General features: G+C 37.1%; 1 protein-coding gene across 1 annotated transcript; it reads right to left on the bottom strand.

The window, feature by feature from the left end:
- Window positions 1-13: 13 nt before the first annotated feature.
- On the bottom strand, window positions 14-27,074 carry LOC103773957 (uncharacterized oxidoreductase ZK1290.5-like; the record flags this gene model as incomplete). Its single annotated transcript, XM_008941340.1, is given in 8 exon segments — window positions 14-101; window positions 2,105-2,130; window positions 2,133-2,165; window positions 2,698-2,880; window positions 7,979-8,070; window positions 19,826-19,927; window positions 26,828-26,877; window positions 26,879-27,074. Coding segments are annotated over 8 exon segments (770 nt in total), but the record flags the coding sequence as incomplete, so codon positions are not given.
- Window positions 27,075-27,995: the final 921 nt, after the last annotated feature.

The following is a 27,995-nucleotide window of genomic DNA, read 5'->3' as shown; positions in this document are numbered from 1 at the left end:
CTCAAACCTTCATTCAGACAGTAAGGCTTGGGTCCCAGGAAACATCATACATTCTGTTCAAAATTTCAACATCATCTTCTGCTACTATAAAATCAAACACCAATGGGAATGAATATATAGTTAACATCATGAACACAAAATCATGAGCGTTTCCATTATTTAAACTGACCAAGGTTCATTTAAACATGAGGGAGAGTTTTTCTGTATTTTTTTTCTTCTGGAAATTCCTCTTATATTTTGTCATAGACAAGATTCCATTAAGTTGACAGGCTCCACTGGGTTCTTTGCTCCTTTTGTGACTGGTTTTTATTTGTATACTCTGTTAAGATGTTTTTGTAGCACTCTGGCCTCAGGCATGGGTCCAAGACAATGTTGGCATCAAAGCTGCTTTTGACAGCACTCTATATGGTTACTTCCAGGGGTATATGGACTTCCCTGACTGCAATCCCTCTGGAAGCCTGAGCTCAGTATTTCACTTATGGCACAATGTTCTGTTTAGGGTGTTACAGTTCTTTGCCTCAGAACTTCAGCCAAAGAGAATTATTACAAGGTATCAGCACATTCACAAAGCTAGCAAACCAAAGGCTGTATCTGTCCTTTCCATGTCTACTTAGACAAAGCCCTCACGGACCAGCTAATACAAAACCAAACAGTGCTATAGTGCCTCAGTACTAACTTGAAAGGCAACCACCTGTTTTCATGTATAGGTTCTTACAGCCACTGACTTCTGTGGTGAGACCAGCAACATGAATCTCCCTGTCAGTGTTTTCTTAGCAGGCATCTTATTCAGACATTAGCACTTCAGAACTTCAGAAGTTGCTTTAAATTGGTCTGTTGACTTTGTCAGAGTTCCTCCATACTGAATAAAAAGATCCTGAGGAGCCTGAACTGGTGCCAAATGAGCTCCTCCCATCCTGCATTATCCAGCAATCACTGTCTGCTGGAATGACCCTTGTAGTCAAACCTCAGGGCTCAAGTAAACCAGGGGCCAGTCACAGAACTAGAAATACTGTGTATGCTTGAAGTTTTGCTGCGACGCATTCCCTCAGTTGTGCCGCATTAATTGGTGAGGCCATGGAGTAAACTCTGTAAAAACAGAATTAATCTGGATTTAAAATAACATTGGGATTTTTACCCTGTGTGTTTAGTTCTCTGATCTGGTTCACAATACAGTACCTCAAACAGTCGTATGTGTACCACAGAAAGCAGTGTGCATATCAGAATAATTACTCTGGGCAGGAGCGACATGAACAGGTACAGCTACCAGGAGAAATCCTCACTGCATGTACATTGATTTACACCTACTCTCACACATACAGTGATTTAACTAGCAGACAGAAGTTTCCTATCTTCTTGCAAAGTTTCTTCCTGATTTGCCAAACAGTTCATACCCCTACTATATTTTTGGAAGGAACAATAAGGTTGTTGTGGTTTCCCCTCTTCTCCCCTCCCCCAAAGAAAGCACACTTTCAGGTTAGAGAAACTGAGAGAAAAATGAAGCAATTAATTAAAACATATAGTATGAAAATAAAATGAAAAAAAGGGTGAGGGAAATCATACGGCCAATCCTCATTCATTCCCCACTTTTCCTTGTCTGTGCTGGACCTTCTCTGTGAGTGAAGTAAAAGGAAGAAGGTATGGCAAGACTCAGCTCTGGCAGGACTGTGACTGCCTTAAAAGGTCACTGTCTGGGATATACCCAGGAGATTTTTGCAGCATTCATACAGAGTTGTGTGTAACATATAAACTCCTTCCATTTGACCTATGTGCCTATCACAGAAAAGACCTAACCGTAACCAGATTAGGATTTCCTACGATCAGTCAAGTCATAAATAAAAATATTAATGATAAAAATCAACTACGAAAGAACTTTCTGTAGCTATCTTTTTTATACACAGTGATTGTTTAGCTCTCAAGTTGATTTCTGACATTTGTGAATTATATTTTTCTACTATATTGTAGCAATTTTACAATACTATAATTTGCCAATTTTAACTAATTTGCCCCAATACATAAACTGGTATAGGAAAATGGGGAGGCAAACCAAAGTATTAAAGAGTAATTCAGATGTTAGCTAGACTTGAGTGCATAACCAGATCTTACTTTGCAGTTTTTCTGTATCCTTTCAGTCCTTTTGTGGACTTCGGAATAGTTACAATCCCATTCTGGAAAATGTAATGCTTCTCAGCATTAAAATGGACATAGTTTCAAAGTAACTCTTCAAAATATTTCAAGATATTCCTCACGTCTTCTGCAGTTTTAATGTCACTTTTCAGAAGTCAGTGCCATTTCTATGTGCTCTTTTTAACTGCACTTCTGTACACTGTATTAAATTCCAACATCGATGATATAGTTTATGTCAACTTAATACACTATTTCACTGCTTTGTACTTCATGTTGAGTGATAGAAATGGAATGATGTCACATAATGCTTGTAACATTTAGGTTGAAAACATCACTTTTATTGGTGGTTCTTTTTATTCCCTACAATCAGATTATTTGCATATTTAAAAATACTGCCATGCTTTATGTGCTACATTCCAAATTTCCAGTACAGCACAGTTAGTTCCTGCTATATCAACATACTGAAGGCAAAAATACTTTCTGCATAAATTCTGGTCTGATGCACAAAACCTGATATGTTTTGCATTTTTTCCTGAGAGAGGAAACACGTTTTTCATTAGCACCCTGCATTACCTGTATACTCCAGCATATGCAAATCTGTGTTGGAGTTCTGCCATATTTCTTTGCCAGCTGAATGATCCTAGGCTCAGTGAGTGCTTTGCATTTGGCTAAAGGACAGTAGCCTTCAAAAACAATATCTCTGCTCCTGCAATAATTGACCAGCTCCTGAGATCTTTGGAAAGGGTGGTATTCAACCTTAGGTAAACAGAAATAAACTTTTAATAAAAACTTTGAACATACACATAGTAGAAAACACCACTGATAAATTAAAATAGTTTTTGTCTTGTTTTAAAAATACAACATGAATTAAATCATTGCTCCTGGGAGACAGAGCTAAGTTATCAGTCCTAGAAAGCATATGAAGGCTATTAATTCAGCAGCTTTTTGCCATTAACAGGCACAACAGATTAATACATATTTTATGCTTTCCCCAACAGTAAGGTATGCAGAGCAGTTATCTGTCCTACCTGCAGTTGGACTTGTACTCTTGTTCTGTTCTGTGTTTGACAAATATATGCAAATACACAGTGGAAATTAGCATCAGGTCATTTTTACTGGTGATTTGAGACTACCTTCTCTTGCCCAAATTACTTCCTTTCCTGTTTCTTTACTAATGATCTTTGTGTTGCACAGGCAAGGGGATGGGGCTGAGCAGGGACTGTGTTTGCGAGCAGACCAATTTGCTTAGGATGGGGGCCAGACCTTGGAAGCAAAGCCTGTTGGCATGGATTGTACATCAAAAATCCTCTATTCTGTCTGTGGTGTCACCAAGACCTTTTGTAGGAAGGAAGATCTCAAATTGCCAAGAACCAGTTATAGGAGAAAAAGTAATAAGCCAGAAAGACATAGTTGTTGGAAGTGAAAGGAAACAGAGCTTACTGGAAATTAAAGATCTCGGAAAAGCCACGTATTCTGTCACATAGCAAAAATCGTAACAGAACAGAACCTCTGCAATAGTCTTAGAGATGTTATTTCAATAACAAGTATTTCACAGTTTGTGTTGTAAGAAGCATATCTCCCTCTGGATTCAGATGGAAATGGGCAGTGTTTTATTTTATAAAACACGCGGTCATCTGTGACTGGCCATCACCATTATTCCAGTGATATAACTCTTGCGCATTTTGAAGAAAAATACCCTTCTGAACAATTACCTCAACACATGGAATCTGGACAATTTCTTCTGCCACAAAGAGGACAAATGAACATTTCCTGTTTCTCATCTTTAGTACATGTTGTCTTTTCAGACAACAATAGTCGGGAACAATAGGCTGGCAGTCATTCAATATGTGCTAAGAAAAAACGGTGCCCCTCGAAGGCTGGGCTGAGTCAGCCTAAAGCTGTTATGATCTAAATTACTAGGTGGACTTGGGAACTAGGTTCAAGCAGCAGACATCCCTGTCTTCAGCCTTTGATGTTTCTTGACCTTTGAGTAGCCTTTGCGTTTCACGTTTCTATGCGTAAGACCAGTGCTTAGGTCATACTGCTATTCACTTGTTTGCACCTGAGCTGACTAGAAAATATTCTCATTGGTTTTACGCAAGATTTTGAGGCAAAAAAAAGAGTAAGCCGAGTATATTACTCAACTATTACAGTAGTAATAAGCAATTTTAGTAGATTTTCTTTACACGAAGTGTAACAACACATCTTTGAAATATTAGATAAAGAATGAGGTATTTAGGATCAAATGCTGAAAAATCTGTAGTATCCTTATGGCATCACGTGACTTATTCAGCATTTACTACTAATATAACTGTAAGCAGAATTTACCAGCTGGTCTAATAAGATTTTTAGGCAGCACAGTTCCAGGTTACAATGGAATATTTAAAGCAAGAACAGCATGTTCAGATGTCACCTCCCTGTTCACAAGCAGAATACACAGTAACAAATACTTCCCCCCGGGAAGATTCCACTTTGTGCCTTTCATTGAATTAAGAGACTCCCAAATTTTGTCAACTAAATTTCAGCACATGCAGTTATGTGTTGGTAGCAGCAAGTATTTATCTTCTTAAATATATTGCTAAAATTATCAAATGCAAGAAATAAGCACTTTTGAATTTATTTTTCTTGCAAAAAGTTTCTGGAAAGTTCTAGCAGTAGCTGAATGCAAGGGGCAGCATTCTGAGCTAGAAGAGGTATAAGGGTGAGTGGTCAACATGTGCTTCCCCTCAAAATAATAATTCCTACTTCCTGGCTTGCCCCACCCTTGCTATTTTAGTCATCAAATTCTTCTCAGGCAAGGGCTGTCTGTCATATGGTGGTAGAGGAAGAGCTTCATCTTTTCTGGCACTCTACTCCGAGTTATTTGTGCATAAAAGCAAGCACTTGTTTAATAAAGCAGTTTACAGTTCACATTACAGAACTCTTCACAGCTGCCACTTGGTCAGCCACAGGGAAACTCTACTAAGTGAAGTGGTGGGTTTTATAACAGTCATAGCACAATGGGGAAAAGCTAACCTTAATAACAGTCCTGACAGATGGGCCTAGGAAGTCCTACCATGAATGATGGTGTACGAAAGCCTCACTGTCTCCACTCTGCTGTGGGTTTTTTTCACCTGGTAAAGTCTCCCTGCATCAGAACTTCAGGCTGTTTCTCAGGGGGAATGCACAGTCTTACAATGGTTTCTCTTTGGAAAACTGAAATTAAGCCTAGAAACGTTTTCTCTACAGAGGAACAGTTCAGGTAAGTTTACATACACGGAGGTTGTTTCCTAATGCCTCAAAACACTAGAATACACTTCTACCTTGTACAAATTGACGTGACAGAGCTCAATATGAATGGCAATATTAACAACACTACTAAATGTCTCTGAGGCCATTACACAGTAATTTTACACAATAAAAAATATTAAAAAAAATATGCTAAAAACATATAGAAGTAAAAATACTGCTATAAAAGTAGTAAAATTATTGCTGAGCATTCCTACATGGAATATGGAGAGGAACAGTTTTTATTTGGCTTCAGTGTACCACTTCATTGAATGAAACATATACATGAATTAAATTCTTACAAAGTCTATTTTTTTTCCTGATGATTGATGGCCATATGAGTCTTCAAAGAGATGAGCATAAATCCAAACTTACTGCTGCCAAGTCAATTGCAAACTCTGGAATATAAACCTCTAACTTCTAGGTTGTAGGTTTCATTCTACATGATGCTAGAATAAAATATCATCATTTTACACAGTGTTTAACAGTATTTTTAACTGTAGATCATAATTTTGAAAGGTACTTACTTAATACTAAATACTTTAATAGTATTATAGTCTTGAAAAATAGGCCTTTCCTAGTTTTTAAAAAGCCATGATGATACTGTTTTTTCCAGGAACCAGGAAGAGAGGCAGTACTTACAACTTCATTTGTAAAACAGAAGCATTGCTTACTACCTGCTTTGCAAAGACTATAGAAGTCTAATAAATGATCTCCTTTCTTCTGCCTTTCTGCTTCCTCCTCTTCTCAGAAAATATAACTTTCCCTTTTGAGATCATATTAACTGTTGGAACTGCAAGAACACCCTAAATTTTTTATGCAAATTTAACAGAGCTAAGAGGGAAGCGATTTTCTTTCACCCATTTCTTAAATACTTGGACTTTGTTGCAAAGGGTTTGTATTTAGATGTAAGTTCATTGAAAGAGTATGGTGTTTTATACATACATATAGCAAAGATCTTTTGTATTATAAATTCTGGACAGTGAAATAAGAATTCAGTATAGCACTTCCATTCCCAATTTACATTTAGGAATGCATTAGTTATTTGATAATACTTTAGGAATCCCACCATCAGATTTAGTAACTCTCCAACACTAAGCAAGAAACAGAAAAAATATTCTTGAGGAGAACCTGAGCTATGATTTATAAGATTCCTGTAACTCTAAAAAGTGTAAATTAATGCTATAACAAAACTGCTCAAAATGGAGTAGTTTGCAATAGCATGGATACTTCATTGTTGGTTTTGTTTTGGTTTTAATTTGGAACAATTCTGTGCATCACCTTAAAAAATGACTAGCTGAACAAAGCAGGGGCACCCTCCTGGCCCCCTCCCACCCCTAGGTACCACTACTGTCTAAACTTTTTGTGTCTTTTTCAGCCACAGAAAAAAAAAAAGATGCCATTGAATAGTGTCAAGAAACAACTTCTCTCCATTAAAGCTACTGACACAGCAAGATTGGTAACATTTTGACATTGCAGGTAAAAGAAAATTTCAATCCAAACCCAAGATTACTTTTTTTTTTTTTTCCTTGCAGTGATTTAGTGGGACACTGAAAGGCTGTTCTCATTTAGCACACAGTAACAACTTAGGCCAAACTCCAGTAAGACTCTGAAGATCTATAATTCTGAAGAGGCAACACAATTTAACCTTGGCAAATTCACTCATTCTTAGTCATCCAATTGCCCATCTTAAGACATATTTCAATAGTTTATTTTAAATAACAGAATTAAATATTTGATATGGTTTTACCTCATAATTGTCCTTTAGTAACCTTTAGTCTAGCAGACAGCAAAACTCAGCTGTTCAGTTCTGACAGTCACATTCTGAGCAACCTTTCGTGCCTGTTTATGACATTGACTCATAAACAGCTGCCAGAAATCCTCACCACCTGTACAAAGGGGAAAAGCGTGAGCCTGCACTTCATCCATTCCAGTTCCCAGATCTATGCTAGCATAAGCATACTTTCACTGCCAGGAGCTGGTAGGAATGGGAGCATGAACTTCCAGCACAGCTGTGAGCACAAAACTGCAACAAGGGAATAGCTGTTAGTGTCCTGGAAGTCTGCTGGTCTGTAGGTGGCCACTGAAGTTCACTGAGATCTTGAAATATGAATATGAAATAAGAGGGGAACACGGGAACGAGCACCCTTGCATGGATATGCAATTACCTGAGGCTTTCAGTGTTGCTTAGAGGGATTACAGATAATATTTGAATATGGGCTGTCCAAAACCTTATTGACTCTAGAAATGCTAAATGTTCAGTGCTCCCTGAATTTTACTTCTAAACTGTTTTATCATCAAAAACAGGCATATGGACCATTTGTTTGTGCCTAAAACTAGCCACCACCAAGTAGGCTGGGAGAAACTGGGGAAAACAAAGGAGGAAGGGCTTCCTTCCTACCTGCCACTTCAGGTCATCTTCCTGAATGGTTTTCAATGTGGATATTGAAATGGAAGAGAAGAAACTGTATGACTAAGGCTAGTTTGGGTGTAGTCTTCCAGGCATAGGGGTGGGAAGAGATTATTAACCAAAAAAACCATAGCAAAAACCCAAATGCAGATACTTTAAATATATTTATCCACTCACCCAATTAACATGTGGAGTAATCACAGAGTCTTCCTTTAATTGCTCACGATGGCTGATAAGAAAGTTGCTTACACCAGCTGACCTACACAAACCTGATAAGAAACAGAACAAGAAAAAGTTCTGGAAGAATCCTAACTATTTGGGATGATGATTTGAAAACTCTCACTTTCAAGGGACAAAATGATTGTATGCATAATTTCTTTATAGGAAAATACTGCAATGAAACACAGAAAAACAGCAACAAAATCCAGTTGGACAGTATTATCTGAACACATGGTTCGTCATAGTCACACTAGGAAATCATTGTATAATCTAAACACACTGGAAACTCCCCAGTGTATAAAAACTCCAGGCTAAATTCTGGGAAAGGCTAATGTAGTATAAGCAAAGAACAATTGGACTCCACTAGCATGAAAAGAAGGAAATGGTGTTCTGAACAGCTTGCCAAAACTAAAGAAAAGTGGAACATTTGCTGAAGGCTAATAAGGTGTGAGCAATACAACACAAGGGCACACAGCCCAAATGAACTATGCAGCACTGCTTGTATTTCTGTTAGATCATCATGTTACATAAAACTCAGTATAAAAACTTCAGTTAAGTAAGCAGTATCTAACAAGAAACAAAAAAGCTTAAAAACATATCTAGATTTTGCAGCTCCTGTTGACGTGCAAATAAAATTAAACATAGGTGATGTGAAGGTTTTTTTTTTAATAAGCCTTAAGCATGCATGCACATGTAGAAATTAAGTGCTGCCAGTCCTGAAATCCTGCATCTTTCTTTAAACCTCAGATATGATAAAGCACAGCTCCCTGTATTGGCCTGCCACCACATCCTAACCCTGACTCACCTCTGATGGTTTGGTCCTTACTCTGTGCTAAACACAGTTAATAGGGAAACCAACAGTGGTCGTGGTAGTAGGTCCTGCTTTGGCTGTGGAATCTGTGGACTATGAATCAGACTCATTTCTTCAGTATGTGAACTTTGTCTAGACTTGATGTGCATTTCAGCCTGTAACTCTGCAGATAGAACATGTGTCTCAAGGCGCATGAACACAGAAATCCAATCTCTGTTGATAATCCAGTATTGTTGCAGTTCTATATAATATATATGCATGTGCTACCTGCATATATATTATACATGCATACCAATGTCTACAGCAAAGAAGAAAGTAATTAAGCTGAAAGTTACACTGGTTTTGGGTTGGTGTTTTTTGTTTGTGTGTTTTGTTTTAGGAAAAAAAAAAAAGAAGTCATTGAGCAATTTCAGCTATTTGATGTCAAAGGAATGATTTCTGGACTGAAACTGCCCTCATTCCAGAGTTAGAATTGCCACTTTCTTGTGGTCAGCAGAGAATGATGTGGAGCTGTTTTCATCTGAAGCTGAAATAGACACCCAAAAAGCACTTATAATGCAACTGAGAGATATGAAAATTGAAAGGAAAAATTTCACTTGAAGTGAAAGTTAACAATAAAGCTGGACAAAAATGTGTTAACCAAATAGTTTATTCCTAAATATGATTTATGTATATAAAAAAAAAAAAAAAACAACCCCCCCCCCCCCCAAACTGGCAAGTAGACTATAAATTGGCATATAAAAATAAGAGATATAAGATGACAAAGTATCTTGAATTTGCAGGTTATATTTAACTGGACAAAACAAGTGTACTTCTAGTACACTTCACTAGTGTACTTCTCATAGGTGATTTAGAAATCTGTTCCACAGTCACACTGCAGTTCCACAGTAAGTCACACTTACTTGTAAGTTTTTGTTATATTTCCCATCAAGAGATTTCAGGTCAGTTATGTTTTGTCTTAAAAGTCATCTGAGTCGTTCTTACTAAAAATCAGTAGTATAGCATTCTTATGTATAGAGCCACATTGCAGAGAAAGCAAAATTCAAAATTGCCAAGAAAATAAACATTTTCCCAGATAACAGAGAAACAATAATTAGAATGTCAATGTTTTTGTGGAACTAGCATTTTCTTAACATTTTTTTTCCCCATGCAGTTGAAACATTTCATTTTCATTAATCCACATATTTCGTTTTGGTAAAGAAACCTTTAATTTCAACTTAATTTATCTTAAAGTCTCTACTTCTTTTTAACTTAAGCAGTTTAACTAGTCCTGAAGTTCAGGCCTTCTGAGATAAAGTTTGCAATGTGCTAGCTGCGATCCCTCTAGAAAGTACACTTGTAAAATATATCTCTATACTGCCTTATTTACAGAGAGCTGTGACTCAGGGAAAGAAGGCATCCCCCTTATCTGCTTCAGGAAATGTGTGGTTTGGCCCCTGAGAAGCAGATTTTGAGAACGTGCCAGGTGCTATAAACAAAGAGTGCAATTCCCCATTAGCTCCCAAAGCTTATTGAGGCTTTGTCCTGGTTCCTTGCAACTCTGACTTCACAGGCTTGAAGGAAAACTTGGCAACGATGCTTCTTTTATGCATGCTAAAAATTGACTGACCGCAGTGGTGGAACATAAATCCAGCTTTGAAAAATTACCATGAAACTCTGCAAGACACATTAGAAAACATACTGGCAAAATAATGGTTGATTATAATGGGGAAAAAAATTACTATCTTTCTCTGCTGCACACAACAAAATCTTGGCCTCCACCACACTGGTAGTTTTACCACAGTGTATTACTCCCAGCTGCTGTGAAGCAATACATCATGCCAACAGACTGGTTTGCAATGTAGCTGCATATTAAGCTTAAAGCATTTTTTCATGGCAACCTAGAGAACGATTGGGTTTTGTTTCCTTTATTTAGTATAATACCAAATGATATGCAGCTTGATGTGCACTGTTAGTCTTGCAACAAAAAAAAAAGCATAAACATACTGCCTTGGCACCACAACATTGTTTGAGTACAATAGTGAGCCTTATCTTTCTCTAGCACTACTAGGCACTTTATCAAACTTCTAAATACCCTCTGGAATATTAAGTGTATAAAGTTCAGATCAAAAAGGTTTTTTAAATGACAAAACTGGATAGTGAGTTTGTGGAGCCTGTTTTCCTCCCCCTCCCTGCTGCTCTACATGAGTCAGAGCAAGGGAGAATTCCCACGTCCAGTGAACAGTGCCCGTTCTGTTACATCTTCTATTCAGGCCACAGAATAAAAAACACAAATGGATCCACTTTTCACAAGAGGTCAACTGCAGTAACTGTATCTTTATTACAGAGGTTACACAGGTTGGAAAGGTCCACATTGTCTCTGATACACACACTAAGAACTTCTCTGTGGGTAAATGGTGTTACTCACAGAAACCATGCAAGATTTGATTTCAGCACAGCTCGCTAGCTGTAGGCTGTGTGCCTCATGCAGATTGCAAGTCAAAGCCTTGATAAATAAAGCAGATGACTCTCAGAACTAATATGGAATTAAGTTCTAAATCTATGAAATAACACTTGTTCCTCTCTCACAGACTAAAAAATATAGATACCAAAAGGCTAAGTGCCCTAAGACACACAGGAAAACTGTGGCAAAACTGAAAACACAAAAGTCATGCTTCCTCCCCCAAAGTATTTCTTTTTATCCCATTCATTACCACAGTATAGGTGCTTATCTGCCTTAAAATGACTTTCCTGCTCTTCAAATTCCATGATCATTACTCCTGCTACAGACCACCTGTGAACCGTGACAAACTGTGAGGACTACAGGAGAGACGGTATGAGTACAGGTCAGACTGTCAACTTCTATGGTTGAAAACTCATTATAAAACATTCAGTCGTTAAATGGCTAGCTAAAGAGCATAATGTAGCAATACTAACCTAATGTATTCTGTCTCTTTGACTCTGGCTGCTCATTCTCACTACTACAATGCAACACTCTTAGTCATATTGACATATGTTTTTCTTTGAGTTAACATTACAGCCCAGATCAGATTAAAAAAACAACACCAAAAAGGCTGTTTGTTGGTTGCTTTCAAAACTCAATCAATTCCCTTGTATTCTTACAGATATTCTCTTTTCTTATGCCAGTTTTAAGCATGTAGAATCATACTGTGAGCAGAAGATAGGCTTAAGAAAAGGATGAAAATACATTTTTATATCCAAGACATTCTATAGCTGCTCAACAGCTGGGTAATCAAAACTGCAAAAGCAACATGGTACAGACTCAATCCCACTGTACATTAAGTCTGTAATGCCACCACAAGCTATGTTGTGAAAAAGTGATCAAAATTATCAGCAACTCAGCTTAGTTTTTAAAGGCTATTAGAATATATACCTTTAAAATCAGCACTTTGAAAGCATTATGGAGAGCGTATAGTGAGATTTTAAACAGTTTATTGCCACTGTAACTACGATGGGACAGTTTCCTGCACTGGAATACTTTCTGGACTTCCCTGTCAGAGGGGATAACGATTCCCAACTGGTATGAGTTAACAGCAACCCGACTGATGTCAATAACGCAATACTGTTTTACAATAGCTAAGAATCTACGACTTGAATTCAATATATGCAGAACAGGTAAATAATGCCTTTTCCCCAAATCATGTATATTATTTATTGAGACAAAAAATTATTTTGACCAAGGACTTTACTTTGATATGTATTTCAGCACTGCCTTCTTCCCAGGAGTTCTTGTGTTCACATTGGGAACTCTAGCCAATTCTGTTTGGGTACACAAATGTGCACATTTCCTTTAATGTGCGAAGCAAAAAGATTTCTCTCAATTTTTGACAAAAAGGATTCCTTACTAGTAGAAAAAAGCACAAAGCATACACTGCAATATCAAGAAACAAGGAAGTCTGAGGGCTTATTTTTACACTTAGAACTACCTATGAAATCTTTAAAATTAAAAAAAAAAAAAAAAGAGCAACACATCACAAATGAGGATAGACATTCACGCAAGTTTAGCTTTGGTCCCACTTTTACATCTGCACCAAAATGGCATTTTCTTATTCTATGGCAATTTCTTATTCTTAAATAATATACTGCATACTATGAAGACTTCTTTATGATCTTCAACATAAATATGTGTAGCCTTTTTTTTTTCTTCCATACGTCTTTAATTGCTGTCTTATCTGATCAACAGGGTGTGGTGCAACCAACATCCTCACCAACTGCAACCACCTTCAACCCATGAAAACACCTCTGAACTGTGTTTCTGATAATAACAAGCCAAACGAGACGTTTTAATCTGAACAGAGAGAATACTATAGACAAAGTAAAAAATATCCATTGCTAGGAAAATTAGTTACTTGCTTTTACTTATTAAAAGTTTAATGCAACTTAACTACACACGTTCACATATGACTTCTACTAATGTAAACACAAGCCAATCATTTTGTGGAGCTATATCACAAATGTTTATGAATTCTCAGCTGTTCATAATTTGACAATATAAACATAGCTCTAAAGTAGTTTTTCAGTAGAATAAAACCAAAATATGTTATCTAAGAATGGATGTACTAGAAATTTGTGCCTACACAAGGGTTGTATTTGGTATACTGAACCCTCACTCATACTTTTAAGACCTGATAGAAAATGAAGGAAGAAAAAGATAGTGATTGAACTGGTCTATGCCCAAAGATGAAAAGGACAAGAATACTGTTAAAGTTGATCAGATTTCTTCTCTCACTTGGAATTGGGAAAAATGTAGCTTTTTTTCCAAGGACATAGTGACATGGCTTCAATTACTGGGCTAACAATTTCTGTAACTTTATGAGACTCTCTTCAAATCATACATGAAGACTATTTAACATATTAATGCAATAATTGTATTTGTTTTTAAGAGCATTTCTCTATGTTTAGCAAAATCAGACATTAACATATTAAGGAATTTCTGATGCAAGTATTAGTATTTCATGTAAGCATAAGCTGCTCTGCTTACACTGAAAAGATAGGCAAAAAATTTTACTCTTAGTAAAATGGCACTGAGTCCCAGTGGGATCTGAATCCAGAACAACCACCACATTACTGCTCTTGCCAACTTCAGGCAAAAGCTGGCTGGAGACTCTCATTCTTCCCAGCATTTTTAGATGGAGAGACAAGTAATCATGTGCATGTGTGTATGAAAAGCTTGCCGGGATGATGGGCTAGCCACAATGCTGAAATCAAGGTCGTTAAAGACACTGCATATGGAAAGGGTCATTTCGCTAGGAATGGACCGAATTACTAGTGAGCACGTATAATGACTATCCATGATGTCAAAGCAGCTCACCACACTGCTTTCATCTCCAAGCAGACAAATGCCTATACAAGAATGTTGCCAGTGTCAAGGGAATATTTGACTCAATGTATGTATCTTGGAAAGAGTTCTGTAGGCAGACTGGCCTCTGTCCTGCACAGGATAATTCTACAAAATTACAATGTACAAGACCACAAAAATTCAAACCATAGCCTTGATATTGCAAGAATCCTAGTTGACTTCAGCTGTTACAACAGAAAGAACCAGTTATTATACAGAAACATCTCACTGACCAAAACTAAGATTTTTTTTGGTTTTTTTTTTTTTTTTCTCTCTCCCTTTTCCCTCAGAACTCTTCATCACATAACTGTTTAAAGGAAAGCATATATGCAGGCAGTTGAACAAAGACGCATCTGAGTTCTCTGCCTCTCAGCACTGCAGTAAAGATGAAGACTGCTTTACTCTGACTGCAACCTTAAGACAGGTGCATGTACAGCAATTGGAGTCACCCAGCTCCTGTGAAACAGCTCCCGTTGAAGCGGAGCAGATTAACAAGTCACAGAACAAAACAAAACAAGCAGCTACATTCTCATGCATAACAGCATTTGAAGAAAACTATGATACTGAGGTCATCCTCATCTCATAGAAACCAGTTCAATAATAAGATCCTTCCTGGTATGAATAACGAGCTATCAGCTTGGTCTGCACTTTTAAATGGGAGTTTTTAGTGCAGGTAGTGCCTTTATCCTTTACTGTCAGGGACACGCTACAATTCTAAAACCAGTAAAGAAAATAACGATTATCCTCTTTCATTCATTTGTTCCTAACTCTCAACATAAAGAACCTGCAGGGTCTGGTAGGTGGAAATTGCTGCAGTTTCTCAGTGAGTTTTTCCATTACAAAATCTTCCAGTCACTTGGGCTTACTACTAAGATGAGGTGCAGAATTCTGAGCCCTGTGCTACCATAAGAGATGGCACAATTCCCCCTGGAAGCAAGGCTAGGCCTAAATGTGTGTAGGTCTCAGGATCTGAAGACTTATGGAAGACAACAGACTGTAAGACAAAATAAGACATTTCTGCATTGAATCCTTTCTTAACCAGCATGTGAATGTCATGAAACGAGTTGTGTTATGACTCATTAATATGGTAAATAAGAGTTCTAATATACTTTCTGTATGACTTGTGCATGTGGAATGAAAATTGCTGTAGGTTTATATACCACTTTAAATATATATATGTTTTTGTTGACCAGGACTGTATGACATTTTTCCCTGGAAAGATATTAAGGGAAACCAGCAAATGTCAGGACTGGGCTCTGGCTTTGCAACAGGAAAACTAAAATGTGAACTTGCCTTGTTTGTAGGGAAGAGAAGATAGAAAGTAAAATTATACAAATTTCAGGGTAAAGAGGGAAAGATGTTGGCAGGACTTCTAATGGACTCATATTGAAGGATTTATCCAGGAGAAAATAAGAGATGAGCATGTTTAGCTAAAGAGTCTGTTCAAGGGCAAACCAGAAAGACACAGGACCATATTCCAGACACAACCCAGTGGGATTAGAACACCTAAAGTGGGTAAAATTTTCAGGGTGTGCAATATTAACATAGACAATAAATGATTATATTCTGGATTACATCCTTTTCTACTACAGGACAACAGTGGCTTCAGAATTCCTAGAAGTGTTTTTGGGTATGATCTCATACGTGTCATGAAAAATCTAAGAAAAAGGCCCAGGATTCCAGAAATTGTTTTTAAACTGGCATGAGATGATAGCTGCTCAGTTGCAGTAAGGCAGCTGAACAGTGGACTCAAGAACAAGGGCGAGAATGCTAAAATATGAAAACCTTCCTTCAAATACATTCCTGAGATGCCAGCCTTGGGGAAATAAACAGATTCCATTCAGCTTCCAAAGGTATAAAGTACACTAGATCCAATGAGTGCAGCCCGAAACTTCAGCATGGTAAGTGGAGATCTCTAACAAATACTATTCGTATTCTGATTTTTAAACTGTTCATGTTTCCAGTTCAAATTGTACCAAGACAAGAGATTCTTTTGAAAAATGTTAACCTGAAATTCCTTTTGCTGAAATACAAAAACAGTACAGCGGTAAGCCACAGTGGGGATTTTTCAGTGTTAGCAAAGCATCTCTTCCATAACCTGAACCTATTATTCTCTACTTATGATAATATCCTGATGCTACAGCTCAACTCCAAACTTCCATTATGAATGGATACATAGGAATCACTACTAAGCAGTAAAGGATTAAGAAACAGTAAATTTAAGGGTACTCACACATTTCGGTGAAGGTGCATCGACCAGTTTATACATGGATTTCATTGGCATGTGCTGCTTCAAGGAACAATAAAACTGTACTTCTACAGGCAGAGGTACTTCAGAGTTTACTAAGATTGGACTGATTATAACCTGAGGAGTTTTGTTCAACTTTTTATGCAAGTCTTCTGCTCCCTGAGATATTTATTTTGATAACGTTGACAAATAATTCAGATACTTATTTTTTTTTAACCTGTCACACACAGCTTTTATTATCTGCAGTCAGAGTATTATAAATTAGTGCATGCTGACCTGGACAGAGGCACAGACCCACAACCTCAGGTATTCCCTTGCTAGGTGAGAAGATACTTCAGGCCAGAAACCCTGCAAGTTGTGCTAATGCAGCCCTATGTCTCAGCTACTATGTGCTGGCTCTCAGATGAATGCAGTTCAATCTGTCTTTGTAGACATGACCTAAAAAAAAAATAAATCTCTCAAAAGCTATGAATATAGATTCAGTGTATTTTTTTTCTTGTGTCAGCTTGTGACCAATCTAAAAAACTTAACACAATCTTCAGAAAAAGTCTGCATCAAAGACTTTCACAGCCTGGGGTATCAACAGCTTACTTACCCTCCTCTGAGGGCAGTCAATAAAAACAGCAAAAAAGACTATTAATAATTTACATTATTTCAAAATATTCCTTGCCCCAGGTAAGTAAAATTTTGCAGAATAAACATTAACCTGAACTTAAATTGAAGTTGAAAGAATGAGATTTTTTAAAATATCTGCACTCAATTGACCTGTGAGTACAGAGAAACGATTAAAGAAAATCTTGCTAACTTCAGCCACACAAAAGACTTAGCTCAACATTGAGATCTTTCAACCATCACATAAGTCTCTTGCGGATAGATAAGCATTATCAGTCCCATAACAGAAACCATTTTCTTCCCACAGAGAGCAGTGTTTATTGTCACTGTGGACACAGATAGTTGCTAAATCCACTAGCAAGCCGAATTATTTCACTATTTCCTTTGTGAACTGGCTGCAGAAGTGTATTATTCGTTTAAACTGTAAATCCTTAAATGTGAAGCTTTTTGTTTATACTAATTATTTTCCAGAACAAACATTTTCTAAAAAACCCCAGGAACCAAACAGGAACCAGTGACTACCTTAACCATTGTCCAGTTCAGAGAAAAAAAGAACGCACCTGTTTAGTATAGAACTTACAATTTTTCTCCATAATAAATGAAGATGACTTTTTTCCTCAAGTAAGGGTTTTGACCAAATCCTGTACTCAATTCATAGCAAGGATAACATGTTGCTTACATAACACATAGCAAGTCACCAAGATATGCAGCAAGTGTTTAATCTTCAGTGGAAAGTCTAGTGGTTAACCATGCAAACAAATTATTTAACATTTTCCTCAGGAATCATTGCATTTCCATCTCCAGAGTGGTTAACATTTGCGTATCATTTCAGTAACACATGGTTATGGTAAGGACATCCAGAGTCTGTAATCCCTTAAAGCAAAAATGTGGAACTTAAAGTAATGCACTTGATGCAACCAGACCAATAAATTTTCCTTCCTCTGTAGATGATCTAACTGAGATGACAACCAGACCTGGAAAACTTACACTCAGCTAAATGAATCTTGAGTCTACAGAATGATTAAATTCAGAAAAAGACTGAGCATACTTTAAGAGCAAAATCCTCCTCTTAAATCTGCATTATAGATTTTGACTTTGACTGGGGCTGTCTACTCTTCCTATTGCTATGAATGTAAACCAAATTTTGCAGTGCACTAAAAATTAAATTGACAATGATCAGATCGTGAGAGAATAGCTCTGATTTTTTTTTTTTTCCCAAAAGAAAGCATCAAAGAATCTGCAGTTGAGTATTTGTTCCTCATCTAGTTGTTTTGTTTTGTTGACCTTTTCTAAAGCACAAATAGATCTAAAAGGTACCACAATGTATGAGACAATAGAAAATAGCATCATTCAAAAAAAACACCAAAAAAACTAAAGGAAGCGACACAGCATTCTCCTGCCTGCATGTCACTGGATTAAAAAAACCTGGCAGCATGGCCAGGCCCAGAGAGTGGTGGTGAGTGGAGTTAAATCCAGTTGGCAGCTGGTCACAAGTGGTGTTCCCCAGGGCTCAGCACTGGAGCCAGTTCTGTTAAATATCTTTATCAGTGATCTTGATGAGAAGATAGCATGCACCCTCAGAAAGTTTGCAGATGACATCAAGTAGGGTAGGTGTGTCAATCTGTTTGAAGGTAGGGAGGCTCTACAGAGGGATCTAGACGGGCTGGATCAACAGCCTGAGGCCAATGGTATGAGTTTCAAAAATGCCAGGTGCTGAACTCCATGCAACACTACAGGCTTGGGGAAGAGTGGCTGGAAAGCTGCTTTGTGAAAAGGACCTGGCAACACTGGCCACTCAGGCACACTGCTGGCTCATATTCAGTCAGCTATCAACCAAGAAGGCCAACAGCATCCTGGCCTGCGTCGGAATGTGTGGCAGCAGGACTAGGGAAGCAATTGTCTCCCTGTAGTTGGGACTGGGCAGACCACACCTCAAATACTGTGCTCAGTTTTGGGCCCCTCACTACAAGAAAAACTTAAAGGTGATGCAGCATGCCCAAAAAAGGGCAATGAATTTGGTGAAGGGACTAGAGAACAACTTTCACAAGAAGTGTCTGAGGGAACTGGGGTTCCTTAGCCTGGAAACAAAGGAGGCTCAGGAGAAACCTTATCACCCTCTACAACTACCTGAAAGGAGGCTGTAACAAGGTGGGGGTAGGTCTCGTCTCCCAAGTGACAAGTGATAGGACAAGAGGAAATCGCCTCAAGTTGCACCAGGGGAGGTTTAGATTTGGTATTACAAAAAATTTCTTCACTGAAAAGGTTGTAAAGCCCTGGAACAGGCTGCCCAAGGAAGTGGTGGGGTCACCATCCATGGAGGTGTTTAAAAGATGTGTAGATGTGGCACTCAGGGACATAGTTAAGTGGTAACCTGTCAGTACTGGGTTAATAGTTGGACTTGATGATCTTGAATGTCTCTTCCAACTAATCAATTCTATTCTATTCTAAAACTTTGCATGATTTATACTTAAAAAAGATAAGGCTACTACAAAGATGTTCTACAGTGGTATATACATTGCAGTGTAATCTGTAGACTTCCTCAAGACAGTATGCACGCTGTCATTAATCTCAAGAGCATAATTTGGCAATGTTTTATTTACAAGCAACAAAAAAAACTCTCTTAATGAGCTTACCAAAATGCTAATGCTGCAATTTCCAAAGATATTCACATAACTCACCCAAATCACAGTGAAACATGAGCACAGTTCAAATTGGCTTTGAACATCTCCCACTCCGAATTCCCCAAATCCCAAAATACACTATAATTCCTCTGCCAAGGCAGGTTTTCATTATTACATTTCTTGTAGAGCTCCTCCATCATTCTCCAGGTCTCATCTTGGACCTCTCGACTGCTTTTACCCAGAACATGTGCATCAGGCCAGTATATTAAATAAAGATCTGAAAAAGAACCAGACTACCCATTAAGGTGTCCTAAAAATATAGATATCAAAACATGTGAAATAGCATTTTCCATCCATAATGGCCCCTAACATATTATCATCAAAACAGTTACAATTACTACCCCATGATCATTACTGTAAACATCTACCTAGTGTTAACAAACAAAGTCTACAACATTTCATCAACAGCTGTGGTGGCAGAAGTTGCACGTGTACCATAGGCTTAGGTCACTGTAATTAGAATTTCATGGTCACATCTGCACTTAAGCTTCCAACACATAACAAGCCCCATTTAAATCAAAGCGACGTTGGTCCCTGGAATTAAGACTGGACTACTGCTAAGAGCTACAGGTCTCCACAATATGAAGATAAATGTTTGGCAGTTCTACAGATATTTTTATACAACCTCAGCAGTAGCTCTTTTTTTTTTTTCCTTTTAAAGAATACGTCTATTTATTAATTTCTATTGAAAATAACAACACATTCTTTCATGTCTTTTTTTTTTTGCTGTAACTTTGTGGCAGCATTTATAATTTTTTTAAAAGCATTTTAAAAAATATTAATTTAAGGGAACAGAATTATACTTTCCTACATTTTATGAAATGTTAGCACAAATTTCAAATGCAATTCAGATTTACTGTTGATAAAATTATCCAAGCAGTTACTGAAATTTGCTCTCTCAGGAAAGAGTTTTTTTTTTTGTGTGTGTGTGTTGTCTCCATGCAACAAGAGACTATCCATCCTCCTACCGAAAAAGGAAGTATTTCCAACATGAATTAAAACTGAGAAATTCACATATATTTTTCTCAAAGTCAGATTACCTACATTTCAAAAAGGGTAGGATTTATAACTCCTTTATAAGCTTATAGACACTGCTTGACGTTCTGTAGGAGAATCTTAGGAGATACTTTGAAAACAATTACATTTCTATTTAAGTTCTAATGGCAGATTAAACAGGTAACTGCAGGCATCCCAGTCAAAGAAGTGTTGGTCTTTGCTGTATATGTTAGTTTGACACAAAACAGGAAAAGGAAATAAATGCATGACTGAGATGTGCACCATTGTGCTTTATAATATTCCTTTTTAAACAGTTCAGAGACAGAGTTAAGAACTAAAAAGCAGACTTGTTTGCAATGAGCAGAGTTTCTCATTCTTTGAATGCATCACACAGTTTATTTACAGCACCTCTTTCTGGAAACAGTTCATCTGCCATAATTTTTGTAATTCACATTTATGGACTGCACTAATGATTACTATAACACTGAGCTGGTATATTAGCTTTCCACCTCTATATAATATAAATTCAACTTCAATTTAAGAAGAAAAAGGTAACACAAAACTCACTATAATACATCATATATGATGATTTGCAGCATTATTTGGCAACTTGTTTATTGTTTGCCCTTCTATGCATAAAATACACTCCTAATTTACAAAAGTGTAAAAAACCCACATGCAGTTTTGTTCATCACTGATCTGCAAATAATTACATCTTCTTTAATTGCTCTGAAGAAAGAAGTGGTATTTATTGAGAACAAATACCGATATAGGTAGGGTATTGGAATAAATAGCAATTTCTGTGACACTGAAATGAAAACTAACATTGGGATATCGGTTCAAGCAGTTAGTAAGGTTATGTTTAAAACTCAGGACTACACTAAAATCTGTTGCCAAAAAAGCATCTTCTAAAATTTCCACATATATTAGCAAATTATTAGCAAATATTTGCATATTTCAGCAACTATTAGCATTAAGAATTGTTGCTATCAAGTGTTCAGTTTGATCCAAAACTATATATGTCATTGGAAGTATTTACTGCATAGACACTACTATGTTTTAATCTAAACTTTTTTGCTTGGATAAAGCAAATGTCATATATAAGTAGGTGTAAGTTTATCTCATGTAAAAACGAAGGATTACATATCTTTAAGTGCTGCTTGTTATGTCCTCCAAGTCAGACTAAAAAGAACTCTTTAACTGTGCAGAAACACATAGGGGGGTTGGAACTAGATGATCTTTAAGGTCCTTTCCAGCCCATACCATTCTATGATTCTAGGAATAAAAGAAAATTCACTTTAGCAGAATTTCACTAAAAGTTACTTTTTCAAAAGCCTGAATATTCAGTTAGGTATCACAGTTTGCAGATGTTCACAGAAATAACTACACGTAGGATTCCACATACAAAGACGCTTTGCACTCAGCCCAAGAAATTGAAGTACTCTCAGAAGAGTGACTTCTACCAGATTTGATAACTGAAAGCCTTGGATGATAACTCTAGCCTTGGATTTTTAGGAAATGCAGTACATCATCCTTCCCCATATGAAGTGTCTGAGACCCCTTCAATGAAAACATCATTAGCTGCTGGTCCTTCTTTTTTTAGAAAAGTGTTATAATGTATGTGATGTCCATATCATCCTATTATGTTTATTTTAATTTAGGCTTTCTGTTGAAAGAAAAATTACTTCACAGTTAGAAAAATACTCTGGACTAGAAAGCATCTAGCTTAGGGCTATAAAGCATCTACTGGATCCTCAAGTGCAGTCCTCCTGACTGCAAGGAAAATTTGTGAAAGATGTGGGGCAGAGGTACCTTGTCCCAGAGATAAGGAGTAGAATGGAGTCTCTGCTAGCCATGCACAAACCGCTCCAGCACAGCTAGAAGCAGAAGGAATACAACGTACCTTGCAATGAGCAATGGAGCTGCCACTCTCTTTAGATAAACTAAGGACACTTCATTTTAAACTAGGATCTGCTTACTGCATGTTAGAAAACTTTCCATAATACCTGTACAGGCAAATAAAACCAGTAAGCACATCACAAAAGAAGGTCTATGATTTCATCTTCATTTGTACACACATTCACACATACATGCTTTCTTTTGCTTAAAGTATTTCCCCTCCTGGGGGATTACAAGAACACACTCTTCATTTTGGAGGCAAGAAATTAGTTTTAAATGATTTATCAAGATAGCTTAAAGTTCTAGTAATCAAGAAATGTGTTACTTTATGACTGGAGGTTTTTAAGAACAGACTACATTTTTATCTGTTGAGAACAATGGTGGTGTTCCTTGTGTAGGATAGATCAGTCAATACTTTGAGATGTCTTTCAAACTTTTTTTTTTTTCCAAACAACCTTAAATCAAAACAAAAAAAGGCCAGTGATTAGCATTATCAGGATGCACTTGACAAAGAGGAAAAAAAAAACTCCAAACATTCAGAATCAAATTTTGCATCTACCAGATTTTCAAAGCATCCTTTACAGACAATCAAACCATACAGTGGTTAGCAAGGGCCTGAACTTCAAATGTCAAAACACAGTACTGCAGGAGAACTAAAATTAACATGTGAACGGCTTTCACACAGACATTTAAAACAGAGTGGCTTATTACTTCTTAGTGGTTACAGCACCTGCAATCAACACAGTTTTTCTTAACTCAAAAGTGCAGGGGCATTTTACACATTTAAAAGCCACCAGCATGTTGTCATGGAAATTAAAGTTTGCAATTCTATTCCAATTCCTAAGACTAAATAGAAAGGGTCAAAAAATAATTAAAAGAAATGTTTTGAAGTACAAGCCCTTTAACACTTCGTTAATCCAAAGTGTTCTGGATTAATAGACAATTTGAACTCGGTGTATTATCATAATTTTTGCAATTCATCTATTACACTGAACACATCAATAGAACATTTGTCCAGGTCCAGTTAAGGATCTGTGACAATTTAGATTTGCCTGAGTGTGACAGACTCATAACAGTCAAAGGGAAAATAAAATTGTTTATGAATTCGGTAACCCATAAATCACATTCAAGAAGTTACTTTGGGGGGTTGATCCAAATCCCAAGGAATGTATTCTGCTGCTGCCAAACCTGTGAGATTTACTACCTTTTCATACTGGTTACTGTGACTGCCAGTTGAGGACCACATTTAGAATATGGGAAAAGCAGGATATCTGTTACAGCCACTGTCCACAAACAATACAAGTTTCCAGCTTCTCATGGATATATAACCTACTGATTCAAACAAAAACCCTGGAACACTGCTCTCCGAATACCATTTGGTCAAAAAGTGGTTACTGAAACAGTTTCATAACAGTATTTTACATGGAACACTTTCTCTTAAAGAGCTGCAATTAGTTCCAACAGTTTGTGTGTTTCAACAGCTGGCATTCTATGCACTGCTAATGCACAGATTTATCAATTCCTGTTAGATTATTTCCTGTCTCTAACTCATCCTGCATGGATGGACTGTAGCCCATAAGGATCCTCCAGAAAATTAACAGGCTCTTCCTTGGAACGAAGAGCTTAGCTGCACATTTAGCTGGCGGGGCTCCCTACAGCTTCGTTTTGCAGCCTTCTGAATGACTAACTTTCCTTCCAACATAAATGTCTAACATCACAAAGGTATTACTTAGGATCCTCCAATTTTCTACATGAACCATCTATCTTTACAGAAATGCTGCAAACCCCCACATATTTGGTTAGTATCATGTAATGAACTCAGGAAATTTCAGTTTAGGTACATTTCACATACCTTGAATTCACATTCCCATTTCAGAGAAAAAGTGCCAGCTTTAACATATGCTTGTAACTGAAGAATTTACTTTTCTAAATAAGCTTGGACACAAATTTCTTTGTTATCACCAGATGTTTCATTATCGTGGATTTCTTATCTTCTGTATGTTATAGACCAGCCAGCTAAAAAGGGACACAAAATGCAGGTATAAACAAAATAGAGCTAGGATATCTAAGCTTAGTTCTGCAAGTTCATAACCATATTTTCAAACCGATCTTCTGCCCTTCAGTTACTTTTGTTAGACTTGGGATAAGCCTCAATTTCCAACAAAAAGCTCTTATGCTAAGCATTCCTGGGACACTTTAAAAGTTCATGCTTCAAGATCGTGCCACTTTTTCCTTGAAAAGCCTTTCAATAGCACTTTCCAGCTGAGTGCTTTCAGACAGGAGATACAGGACTCCCTAAAGCATAATGCTCTGCATGAACCTCATGAAACACACCACATATTGTACCTCCTCTAAGGGTCTACTTCACAGCATACACAGCACTAAACATAGAACTCAATCATATCTCTTTCATACATGAGGAGATCTTACTGTATTTTAAAAAAGTGGTTTGTAAGGTTGAACCAACACAGATTAAATTCAAGCAGCCAAAATCTTTACTCCATTTGCCATTCCATCCTTATTGCAGAGGTCACTTTCCTCACTCACGGATCAGTGAATTGCCTGTGAAGTATTCCCTAAGCCATCACAGTTCACAAATCATCAAGTTAAAGCAAGCTGAAACCAGCCTTGATTTAGGTCACTATGTCAGACTAAGTAGTGGTTCAGGAAGAGCTTTATAAATTTTTCAGACATCTCCTACACCAGTACCAGTAGAAGAAAGGTGGAGAAGCAGGGAAGACAGGTGATGGTATAAAAAAAAAAAAGAAGGGAAAAAATAAATCTGGTGTGGAAGCAAACTGAACAGACCATAGCTATACTCCTTGTTTTGTCTTAGCAATATGAGCAAAAGAAGTCTGAACTGAACATATCTGATGAACTGAAATTCTATTTATGCTAGTCCAATAATTCTCTCACATGGTGACAGTATTTCTTGCTCTCATATTTTTCCCTTGTTTCATATATTTCCACCTAGCAGCAATATTTAAGTGGAGTGTTTGTGTGAGCACCTACTTTAATCAGTCTAGTACTTGAGAAAATAAAAGTAAATTACAGTACACTAAAAGGAATCGCCAAAAATTATTTCCTGGAAGTGAGTCAAGTTTTCGTCTCATCGACATTCAGCAGCAGTGCCACAACAAGCAGAAGAAAAACCAAACACAAAACATAAGAAGCAGAAAGCAGAGAGGAGGAAACATGTTATTTCTTAAATTAAAGCAGAAAGTCAGGGCTCAACAGATTGTTTATGAAAGTCTCTTTGCAATGGCCTGTACTTGTATGTCACAGATTTTTATTGATTTTGCATTCTGCTGTACCCAGGTAGGAAGTTAAGGAATACATTTCCAGAAAGAATGGAGTCAAAGAAACACATACAAATCTCAGTATCTTAACAGATACAGTTTCTTTTCCCTTCGTCTTGCAAAGTACCCAAGCAAAAAAAAAAAAAAAAAATCAACAGTATACACAGCACACAGCTGCCACTAATATTATATCCCATTAATTCTGCAAAATCTGTACTTTGTAAAAGCTATTAATTTCCTCATTAAAGTTTATTTATTGGTAACAGTGGGACAGGGTGAGAATAGAAGCATAATCCAGAAGTAATTGACCTAACCATCAGACATTATCAGCAGAAACACTAACTCCTAAGGCTAATTCAGTGTTAGATTCAGTCATCTGAAGTCTTGTAGATACTTCTAACATTCTCCACGAAGCATACTGCGTCAGACAGACCAAACCAAAATTCAGAATTTTTATAAGTTCAACATAAGTTTTTTCAAAAATAAATTTTAGAAAGGACTCCCATTCCTTGATATATAACAAACCACAGAAGAAATTAGGCATTTTTGTCACCCTGTTACCAATAAATTATTGTAAAGTTTAAGAATCCTTGTTTCATAGGTTTGGGGTGTTTTTAGTAATATACCTAAGGCTCATGTAGTGGTCCCTCAAATCAATTTAGCAATGAAATGTACCTTTAAAAAAAACATACGTTGATCTGTTTTAAAACATTTGTGACAAGGAGAAAGTCTGTGCTCTCAACTACATGCACATGAACTTCCTAGAGAACAAACAGAACAAGAAATCTGCAAATGTGTAAATAAAGGCAGAGTTTGGTTTCTTTGATCTATCTGCACTACATAATTTTCTTCAGGAATTCATCCATCTTTGCAAATACTCACATGGAAGGTGCAATAAATGAACTCTCTGTAAAGATTCATACCAAGATATTCAACATCAAGTCTTTCACATGACTCCAAGCAGGCCTTTTTTTGTTTCATAGCCATAGTCACTATGCCACAGTTTGGTAGTTATCCAGAGGTCCTCTCTCTTCACACCACTCTCTTTGATGGCTTTTTGGAGGAGCAATTCACTGCCATATCTTTTTGCTGTGTCAATATGATGAATGCCATATTTTTGTAATGCATGGACCACAGCATCATGGGAGTAGCCACCTTGATGGGAAGTACCTGAAACAAAATCAGAAGTCAGTTGTCAGCAGTGGATTATGAGGGAGATTTTTTAATAATTCTTTTTAATTTTTGTTTTCCTTTTTTGTATATTGTCACAGAACCTTCTTATTCAATTTACATTTCCTAATAGTAAAGAAATAGGATCTGACAGATCTCTAGGCTGGAAAAATACCTAAAGTGCTAGAAAGTTGATGGTGATCCAAAATAACTCCACTGATATCAAATATCAACAGCATTTAACCGTAAAGCAGTGATTTTGGAAATCAGGCTGAAGAGAAACAGAAAACACATACTTTATGGAAAATTAGTATATGGCACTTAATTTTTGTACAGGAGCACAACATGTACAAATGAAAGTATTTTTAAAAATAAATAAAATAACTTAAAAAGCTATTCACTTTGCAGAAAGCATATCCTGAAACCTCTACTCTGTTGAACTGATAGCTTCAAGTTATTACTGCATGGTACAATCCCAGAGTGGGCCATACCACAGGTGCAACTCACATAACATCAGGCTCAGCAGCAACCTAGACAATGGAACCCTACACAAGAGTCACAGAACAGGCATACAGGGATTTTCAGTAACAAAATACTCTCTTATTGTATAGGTATTCAGTGGATGTGTATTTTGCATGTCAAGAGGACGGAAGGAGGAGGAGACTCGGCAGGAAAAGCAACCAGCAGGAGGACTGTCAGATAAAGAACTTTTTGAGAGCAAGGAGGATGATGTTTCTACTTACCCTTTCCTGTTAGTTGTTTTTCCTGCCATAAGCCTCTCACCCATTCACCCTCACACACTTCCCACAAACAGTATTTTCTACAGTTTGTTGGAGGAAATGCTCAGTCAGTTCCAGTCAGCTACTAAAGCCACCATCTGAGATGATGATTAATACTTAAAGGCCCTAGTGCTATAAACAA

This window comes from Merops nubicus, unplaced genomic scaffold (assembly GCF_000691845.1).
Source record: "Merops nubicus isolate BGI_N331 unplaced genomic scaffold, ASM69184v1 scaffold18935, whole genome shotgun sequence".
Taxonomy (NCBI): Eukaryota; Metazoa; Chordata; class Aves; order Coraciiformes; family Meropidae; genus Merops; species Merops nubicus.
Note: the sequence above shows the minus strand (reverse complement) of the source record. Positions and strands in the feature narration are given on the sequence as shown.